The sequence below is a fragment of the Salvia hispanica genome, chromosome 5, assembly GCF_023119035.1.
Source record: "Salvia hispanica cultivar TCC Black 2014 chromosome 5, UniMelb_Shisp_WGS_1.0, whole genome shotgun sequence".
NCBI lineage: Eukaryota > Viridiplantae > Streptophyta > Magnoliopsida > Lamiales > Lamiaceae > Salvia > Salvia hispanica.
In genome coordinates this window covers 3,663,340-3,673,855 of record NC_062969.1, presented here as the reverse complement: position 1 = coordinate 3,673,855, position 10,516 = coordinate 3,663,340, and the positions used below count along the sequence as shown (strand labels likewise).

General features: G+C 36.7%; 2 protein-coding genes across 2 annotated transcripts; both read left to right on the top strand.

The window, feature by feature from the left end:
- The first annotated feature begins 1,942 nt into the window (after positions 1-1,942).
- On the top strand, positions 1,943-4,246 carry LOC125187110 (UDP-arabinopyranose mutase 1). Its single transcript, XM_048083632.1, has 4 exons — positions 1,943-2,344; positions 3,145-3,395; positions 3,479-3,647; positions 3,718-4,246. The coding sequence occupies exons 1-4, from the start codon at positions 2,033-2,035 to the stop codon at positions 4,054-4,056; spliced, it is 1,071 nt and encodes a 356-aa protein (XP_047939589.1). The 5' UTR covers positions 1,943-2,032; the 3' UTR covers positions 4,057-4,246.
- A 2,784-nt stretch (positions 4,247-7,030) lies between these two features.
- LOC125189237 lies at positions 7,031-8,401 on the top strand. Its single transcript, XM_048086534.1, has 2 exons — positions 7,031-7,748; positions 8,010-8,401. The coding sequence occupies exons 1-2, from the start codon at positions 7,031-7,033 to the stop codon at positions 8,399-8,401; spliced, it is 1,110 nt and encodes a 369-aa protein (XP_047942491.1).
- Positions 8,402-10,516: the final 2,115 nt, after the last annotated feature.

Genomic DNA, 10,516 nt, shown 5'->3' with positions numbered 1-10,516 from the left:
TCGACAGTAGCCCGAGCCTCTCGATTGCCGACAGCGACAGCCCCGACTTCTCGGCCGCCGACAGCAGCCCCGCCTTCTCCGCCTTGCTGAGGAGCCGTAGCTGCTCCACCCGTGTCAGCAGCTTCGGCTTCGACCCCGTTGTACCCTGCATTGGGCGCGTTTACTTTGAGTGATAAGATAGATTGATAAAATATGTAATTAAACTCAAAATAAATCAATCCATCAAAATAAACAATGAATCAAGAACACAAGAAAGAGAGGGACCTTTTTAGAGGTGACAGTTTTGGCAGCAAAAGAAATGGGCTTCCGGGAAGCCATGGATTTGAGAAGAAGAGGTGAATATGGGATAGCTGCGGCAGCCATCATCTTCACCATCACCTCTCTTTTCTTCTTTTTCTCCTTTCGACTAAACAAATCTGCATATTTATCAATTTCAGTGGTTCAAATTAATTCTCGTGGAGCTGCTACTGCTACGAATATAATTTCTTCCACGTGTCATCACCTCATTCGCTGCTTTCATACTATCCTACTTTATCAAATTGCCAATAATTAGGAATTTTGCATTTCAGTTTAAAGAAAATTTTAACCTCACAGCTAGTCTTACCAAAATCATGTCTCTTGGTAGCGAATCACCCAAGTTTAATTTGAGTTAGGAAGATGATTTAGATAGTTGAATACTTTATCACTTGGAAAGGATTTTCGAATTTCAACACTTGTGACATGAGAGTTATGCTACATCCGTCCACAAAATAATTGACAAAGTTGTAAATGAATGCGCAATTGATAAAGTAAGACAAACTAATTAAAAAAAATGTTGAATTAGTGTTAGTGGATTGCGAGATCTACGTTTAGAATGATGTGGATTTATTTGTTAAAAACTTTTGATATTTAACATTTGTTTAATTTTTTTTTATGAAATTTGGATCTTTGGTAAATTTCCCAAGGGCTATAGTCAAAATAATGCTCCTATTCGACGACTTCGACCATTTCTGAGCCCATGACTATCAAAAACACAAATTATCGCTTTATTATTTTTTTTTTGTATCGAGGCCCTAAATATGTAAATGGGCCTGAACAAATACACTTATTTTTTATAAATATTTAAATGGGCTTTGTTACGGCCTTCATTAGTTTTAGGCTTGTTGCTTACAACTGAATTTATATTCACATATAATGGGTCAAAATAAACAATTTCGTTTTCCATACTACAATCGTGCCATTTTTGTTAGGATAAATATTAGTAGTGGTATTTTAACTTTCAAATTGTTTTCTTAATTACATTAGGTATATTTTTATTGTTGGAATGTTTTATTAACCATGGACTTTCGATTTTGCATCATCCCACGTTTTGGCTCCAAAATAATTGATGTCATTTATCACAATGCACTTAAATTTTTTTTAATTTTAACTGCATCGTGTCGTACGGTCATTCATAGTAGAGTCTTGTGGAGCAGAATTTCTTCTGTAATTTGACAACTAATAATATGAACAAGAAATAGTGCATAGGATTCATGAACAACATTGGTGATTGGGCGGCTAACTTTGAATTATTCGCCAATCACTCCTCTTCTTTTGCCGCCATTCTCTCTTTCTCCATTTCCCATGTCATCCTCATCCACTCCTCTACAAACTAGTAACAAAAATAGAAAATATATGAAAGTTACTCTTACCAAACGAATAATAGTGTTTACCGAAATTTGTTTCCACATGTGAATCTAAAATAATTGTTGACTAATTGGCAAGGTATTTTAGTTTAAATAATTATTCACAATTTCAAAAATAAAGTTAAACAATTGACACGTTGAATCCAAAGAAAAACTAACTACTCGAAATTAACGAAATCTGTCAATTATTTTAATTGTTATTCTTGGAAATTTTCGTTTATTTTTTTGTATTTGGACGTAGGGAAATAAAAAACAGAGAAAATAAATAATTAGCGAATCGGTCAGCTCCTCATTCATACAAATCCCATCTCCCTCTTCTCAAATTTTCCCCAAATCAAAACAAATAGTATTTCCCAATCTCAACAACAATGGCAGCCTCGACGCCGCTGCTCAAGGATGAGCTCGACATCGTGATCCCGACGATCAGAAACCTGGATTTCCTGGAGATGTGGCGCCCGTTTTTCCAGCCGTATCATCTGATCATTGTGCAGGACGGCGATCCATCGAAGACGATCAAGGTGCCCGAGGGCTTCGATTACGAGCTCTACAATAGGAACGATATCAATAAGATTCTAGGCCCCAAGGCCAGCTGCATTTCCTTCAAGGATTCCGCTTGCCGCTGCTTCGGCTACATGGTTTCTAAGAAGAAGTACATTTTCACCATTGATGACGATTGCTTCGTGAGATTCTCCTTCCCTTTCATTTCTTATCTCTCCAATTATGCCATTTCAATCATTTTTCTATATTATATTCCTTTTGTTTTTATTGATTTTTGAGCTTGTGTATTTACTATTTATACATGTATGTTTCTACACATTTGTGTTCTGGCTTTGCAATGGCGGGATGCTTTCGAAGATGGATTTTTTTTAATTACCTTTTATAATTGTGGCAAACTGCATATGCTTTTCTGCTCTGTTTACCCTGTTTTTCCTTTCGTTTTGTAAAGAAAATTTTTGAATGTTTACAAGAAATGTTTATTGAAATTTGCAGATGGCTCAGATTGACAGTTTTTAGGATTAATATTGTAATTTCAGTTAGCTGAGTGCAGATTGAGGATATTGATAGCCTAATTGTTATTCAATTATCAAAGTTTGGAGAAATACTTTAAGTTACCACGCTTGCTATTATGGTTTTAGGGGTTAATTCTAAGATAGTACAATAGAATAATTTGGTTTGTATGTATGTGAAGAAAATCAATTTGAGGTTATGTTCTTCTAACTTCATGGTCCTTGCTAATCTAGATGGTAACTACTCAATAAAAGAAAATAAACTTAAGTGCTTCGCTTTTATTTCATCATCTTTTACATCTCTTTAGTTGCACATTGTGTTGATCTATTGAATATGTCGAATCAGTACATTGCTATGGCACCAGCATCATACAGATTGCGTGGAGTATATCTCTACAATGGTTTTAAGTTATCGGAGCATTGATCTGGTAGATATAGTTCTAATCTATATCAACTCATTTGTTCGTGTGCAGGTTGCCAAAAATCCATCTGGGGAGGACATCAACGCACTCGAGCAGCACATCAAGAACCTGCTGTCACCATCATCTCCGTTTTTCTTCAACACCCTTTATGATCCCTACCGTGAGGGTGCAGACTTTGTCCGGGGGTACCCCTTCAGTCTCCGTGAAGGTGTGTCAACTGCCGTGTCTCACGGTCTTTGGCTTAACATCCCTGACTACGACGCGCCCACTCAACTTGTCAAGCCACGCGAGAGGAACACCAGGTATAGCCGTATAGATCCCTTCAATCTTCTCGTGCTGCTTATAAATGTTTGTTGAGACGTTTGCTTATAAATGTTGTCTTTAGGTATGTTGATGCAGTCATGACAATTCCAAAGGGAACTCTGTTCCCAATGTGTGGGATGAACCTAGCTTTCGACCGTGAGTTGATTGGCCCTGCAATGTACTTCGGATTAATGGGAGACGGCCAGCCCATTGGGCGCTATGACGACATGTGGGCTGGTTGGTGCATTAAGGTAGACTCCCTTCATTAGTGATGCCTCGAATTCATTCATTGCACAATGCCATTAATCATGTCCGTTGTAGGTGATCTGCGACCACTTAGGTTGGGGCGTGAAGACCGGCTTGCCATACATCTGGCACAGCAAGGCCAGCAATCCGTTTGTGAATCTCAAGAAGGAATACAAGGGCATCTACTGGCAGGAAGAGCTGATCCCGTTCTTCCAATCTGTCGTCCTCCCAAAGGAATGCACCACCGTGCAGAAATGCTACATCGAGATCTCCAAGCTGGTGAAGGCGAAGCTGGGGAAGGTGGACGACTACTTCATAAAGCTGGCAGATGCAATGGTGACCTGGATCGAAGCATGGGACGAGCTCAACCCGCTGGGAACAACCGGCCGCCTCCCCAACGGCACAACCAAGTAGAAAAGGGAGTTTGATTCATCCGTAATAATTTAATAGTCTAGCAACGGAATAGTCCTCTTTGTTCAAGTTGATGTTGAGAAATTGGACATGTTCGTTTTCTGCGAGAGATTATTTAGATAATTGTTTGAGCTGAGAACCACAGTAGTTGTAATATTTCTATTTCTATTTCTATTTACTTCTGTTTTTATGAGCCTTACTATATTTAAAATTCAATACCAGTTAATCATGTAAAAAATAAAATTTTGCGAAAGATTTCTATAATTCAGAAATAAATTAAGCATAAGCTTCCTCTATAAAGGAAATAACTTAGGTTTTGATTTTTGAATGTTTCGACAATGCTCCTTCCAAAATTTAACTGGCCGCCTTGATTATTCATATTTTTTTAACGCAACGATTGTCCCCTTATTGTTTAATGAGGCGTTTTAATTTTCGTTTTTTTAGTTCACCTAATTTAATAAATGAAAAAATTATTTTGTTTTAAATTTCGATCGAAATGTAAACAGTAAGCCATCCAAAAAGGAGAGTAAGATAAAAACACGTGAATTGCGTTCCAGTTAAATTTAATAAGGAAATAAATTCATAAGTTTAAGGTTAAAATCATTTACAGTATTTATTGGTTTCCCTTATCGGTACAGTTATTTATGTACCTCAAAAAAAATTGTCAGACATTTATGAATTAATCTGTTTCTTTTTTCTTGAGTTGATGAGTTTACCAAAGTGAGTTATCAAATCTCGTAGTACTATCATTTAATTGCATTTTGAGATCTAGTATTTCATAATTTTATCATAAGATTCACGAATAATTAATTATAGAGGTGATTGTGTCTAATCCAATTCACGAACTTTTATCAAATATTGATTTTTACATAAAACTCTACATGACTTAAACACAATGGTATATATGGATACCTACTACACTTTAATGACATTAATTTGTCATTCAGCTGGCCATGATAAAGATAATTCACTGAAAATTGATAAGCATTGAAAAAAAGAAAACAATTGAAATTTTATGTATTTCGAGGTGAAACGTTTCAGTTCATGTGCAAAACCAAAGTCCAAAACTATATTAAAATTCATACAAATTAATACTACTTTTTAATTATATATACTTCCCCAAAATATTTCACCACTTGACCAACCACAATTTAGATTCTGTGGATATTTAAGGCTTATGAATATTGGGCCGTAACCCTAGCAATTAATATCTGTGAAAAGTTGAATTTAGTTAAGAAATGCTAAATTGGTTAAGGACGATGTCAATAATCAATATGGTCCTATACTCCTATGGATTCCAGGCCATCTCACAGCATACAAAAGCATTAATTAAACCAAATAAATTATGCTACCAATATTAGGATAATATATGTATATGTATAACTATCAATGAACAAGTATGTAAATCAATTATAGTGTATGTTGCAAATTTGAGTAGACAAATCACATGTCGGCAACAAATTAAAAGAACACGTTTTCATGTGAAACAACTTTGACGTTGGACAAGAAAGGAATTGATCATCCAATAGGGTTTGGTTAAAGACCATCTCCAACCATGCACTAAAATTCATTTTTGGTGTAGATAAGTTCTCCGACTGTACACCAAACTCAAACCCATTTTTAGATTTTTCAATGGAATAACACTAAATATGGTGTTTACTCCAAAATTTTGCTAGACGAATACTCAAAAATGGTGTAAACTTAAATATGGTGTAAATGGTTGGAGTAAGACTACTTTTTGGTGTGACGTATACTCAAAAGTGGGTTTGGGTTTGGCATAAATGGTTGGAGATGGCCTAAATTGGTACCTTTATGTTTGCATATTTTTAATGTCAAAGATTTGTACCTGATTTTAATTTTTGATACATTTTGCAAAATTATATATACTATAGTACTATATAATAGTCAATGTTATTTGTTTTTTATGTAGCGACCGAAAAATGATGTGGTGTCGTGTTGAGCGACATTGTTTAGATTATAAAAAATGCCAAATGTTATTCTAAGATGTTAGATTTATATGAGACAGTTTGACTTTATGACGTCAAACTAAGTTGAATAATTTATCGTTAATTTGATGCTCTACTCTTTCCGTTCTTTTAAAAAAAAATTATTTTCATTTTAGTCCGCTTTTAAAAATAAAAACTTTTTAATTTAAAAAACTTTTTTCTCTCTAATAAGATTAATCATTCATTTCTCACTAACAATACTTCAATAATATTTGTTTTCATCCGTTTTACATGTTTTTTGGAATGTTTTAGATCTTTTATAGTACTCCTATTATATTTGTTATATGAGTATATCTTGAAACTTTTGTAAATATTTATTCATTATAAATACGGGATCTTTAAGAATAAAAATATACTATTCCATAAGTTAAATTTTTATTATCAGCTTATAACTTACTCCAGTAATTGAGTTATTTCCAAATCCGAAAGTGTAGAGTTAGAACTGAAAATTCTTAGGTTTATAAAGTTCCAACTCGATTAGAATACAAGTCGCAAATACATCAGATATCAAATTGATTTTTTCAAGTAGAAAATAAATTAAATGGTCATGGAATCTAAGCTCTATGTTAAAATCAGATACTACATTTGTTCTTACTACTTCTTAGAGCACTCCCAATGCACTCGGCGATAAATCCGGCGTTTTTTCGCCGATTATCGCCGAGAAATCGCCGGCAATGGGGAGGAATCGGCGATAATCCGGCGCTAATTCTCCCGAATTAACGCCGGCTCCCGAAAATTCGCCGGTTTATCGCCGGATTATCGCCGACCACTGTGGGCGATAATCCGGCGATAAAAATAGTTTTTTTTATTTTTTATTTTTTTTATTTTTATTTTTTTTTTTAATTTACACCCCTATAAATACACACCTTCTCTTCATTCTCTCCCCATCCTCATCCCTTTTCTCTCTTCATTCTCTCCTCATCCTCATCCCTTTTCTCTCTTCATTTATTTTCTCTCTCCATCTATATTTAATGAATTCTGAATCATCTTCTCATTCTCGGTCCGACGAGGAGATATCTCATTCTTCTTCCGAAGAGGAGGTACCTCCCGCTCCCACCGGATGGGATGTCGCGGGTTTCGCCAACAACCCAGTCAACAACTATATCTCCCGTTTCATACAAAGCGAGCTTGCTCGAATGCAGCAGCCACCCCAACGGCCAATCCGCAGGCGGCGCCGATACATCCACCCCGACCACGCTGGTGGGCACGATCGGCTGTTCGCCGATTATTTTGCTGAGGAACCACGTTATCCGGCAGATGTATTTCGTCGCCAATTCAGAATGCGCCGCTCCCTCTTCCTGCGCATTGTTAATGCGTTGTCCGCGCGTTACCCCGAGTTCCAGCTCCAGCGAGACGCCACAGGGAAGCTCGGTCTATCGCCCCTGCAGAAATGCACTGTTGCCATCCGACAATTGGCATATGGAGGGTCCGCCGACATGTTCGATGAGTATCTGCAATGCGGCGAGACGACTGGCAACGAGTGCCTGAAGAATTTTTGTCAGGGCGTGCGAGAGATATTTGGGGGGCACTACCTTCGCTCGCCGGACGCAGCTGACTGCCAGTTCCTGCTGGATTGGCACTGGAGGACCCACGGCTTTCCGGGGATGCTCGGCAGCATCGACTGTATGCACTGGCAGTGGAAGAACTGCCCAACCGCGTGGCGAGGCCAGTTCACTACCGGCTACAAAGGTACGCATCCCACCATCATTCTTGAAGCCGTTGCCGACCAACGGCTTTGGATTTGGCATGCTTATTTTGGTATAGCCGGGTCGAACAACGACCTAAATGTTCTCAATTCGTCGCCCCTTTTCAACGAGCGGATCAACGGGTTAGGCCCCTCTATCGAATTCACGGCCAATGGCAATGTGCATAACATGGGGTACTACCTGGCTGACGGCATCTATCCGCAATGACCCGTGTTTTTGAAGACGATCAGATGCCCAATCGGAGATAGTAGAAAGTATTTTGCCCGAGCGCAAGAGTCTGCGCGCAAGGATGTGGAGAGGGCGTTTGGGGTGCTCCAAGCACGATTTGCACTGGTAAAGGGCCCGACGTGCTTTTACTACCAGGGGGATATTGCCGACATCATGTATGCGTGCATCATCATGCATAACATGATCATCGAGGATGAACACGAAGGCGTCCTCAACGTCACCAGTGTTGCATCATCGAGTCACGGTGTCTCAACCGAGTCCGAGTCCGCCCGCCGGGGTGTACCGTACAACGAACATGAACGGTTCAAGGCGTTCATGGACATACACCAAAAGGAGGCCCATCGAGCACTACAACACGATATGATCGAAGAATTGTGGGCAAATAGAAACCGCGCCCACCGCCCTTGAATTTTTTTACTTTGAATTTTTTTTTCCATTCCTGTACTATTTTTTTTTTATTAATTTTCGTCGTTGTAATGTTTACTCGTGTTTTAATACAACGAACTTTATTACTATTATTTGTTTTGTCTTATAAATTAAATTAGCTAGCTTTATTATATACAAAAATAAAACAATTAAATTAGTGATGATGTAAAAATGAAATGTTGAGTTAGGGAGAAATAAGGGAGAAACCATTGGAGTAGTTGGCTAAAAGTTGGCTAAAAACTGGGGATAAATTATGGTGCTGATGTGGCGCTGATGTGGCAGAAATAAGGGAGTTTTAAGGGAAACCATTGGGAGTGCTCTTAGCAATATATATGGCCTACATGAATTTCAGACCCGCACAATTTGCGGTCAGATTCCACTTAAAATGGCGGCAAACATTATTTTTCTTTCCACCCTTCGAATCATTTTTCTGTTGATTTCTCACCAAGCACATGTATGAAAATATGAAATTGTGGTGACCTATTATTTCCATTTTTCAAACGATATGATGAGATGAAAAAATCCCAATATTGCACGCAACACATCTATACATCTACTTACGTGCTAGTAACATTTATGGATACACATTTTTGTGCCAATATGAATAAAACAGACAAGCAAGAGTCCATCCCACTACGCAATTTTCTTCCTTAACATGAGGGTATCTTCGGGGAAGATTTATAACTTACTAAAATAAACTAAGTACAATTTACATTAACAAATTACTACTAGTAAAGATGATATTCGGATGAAATATAAAATCAATGTTTCTTAATTAATATGTTAATTTATTTCACAACGTATTCATTAGATGAATCCATTTAAAATGATTATTGAGGATTACGATCTATTATTCTATTATATTTTATTGATTTTAAATTGTGAATGTTAAACCTCAAAAAGATAGTACTATTTCATTAATGATTAATTATCTCTACCTTATAGATAACCTACAAGCTAGGACTCTTTGGTAAGACTTGAACTTGTAAAAGTTTTGAGAACTAGAGAAACCCTATTCTGTTAATTAAGTAGTAGTACTAATAGCTTCGATCTTGTATTCCATTATATGTATTCAGGAAGATGAACCAATTATATAGGGTATACTGGATTATTGGCGACACTTGTCACACCCAAATCTTTCTATAATCAAAATTATGGACATCTTATTAGTCATATAACTTATAGACTATTATTTAAAAAATTATATAATAAAACTTACTAGATTTTTACGGACCACACTAAATACATGCTAACAAAACATCTTATTAGTCATATAACGGAACTAGCTATAGCTAGGGCTAGCTATCTAAGTACTCGTCTATTTAACCAACTAACATTAAGTAATCATTAACTACCTCAGGGAATATATTAAAATCCATGGCGTCATGTGGACTATATACAAACGTAGATCTTAATTACTCCAACTAAGAGCATCCACAATGGATGCCGATGCCCTAGTGGGGGAGCGGATCCTCTGCTGTGATTTAATCACAGCAGATGCTGCTGTGTTGAAACGGCGTCGTTTGATCAATTTCTCACTCCACCAAATCTGGGAATAAAAAATATGTTGATTTGATTCTTAAATCAAATCTCCTATCTTTTCTCCAATATTTCTCTCTCCTTTTTCTCTTCACTTATCGAAACGGCAAACTTCAGCCAAATAAATAATGCACACATACTTCTTGGAATAATAGTATAATTTTGCATTCCTAGTCTTTGTGTTAATGAAGGATGACCGAATTAATCAAAGAACCTATTCCAAAATTTCTGCTAAAATACGTCTATTAATTGTTTGATGAAAAGACTAAAAGAGAAATTATTTATTTAAAATTGAGTTGGATAGTTAAAAATTCGGTGATGTATTCAAAACTAAATTTTATCTATTGTACACCATGTAGGCTGCTAATATATTTCTTGAAATAAAATATGTATGTATTTTTGCATTCCTAATCTTTGTGTGAATGGGTGATCGAATTCATGAAAGAAACCTCATCCAAAATTTATGCTAAAACAAGCCTATTAATTGTTTGATGAAAAGGCTAAGAGAGAAATTACTTATTTAGAATTGAGTTGGATAGTTAAAAATTTGGGGCTGCA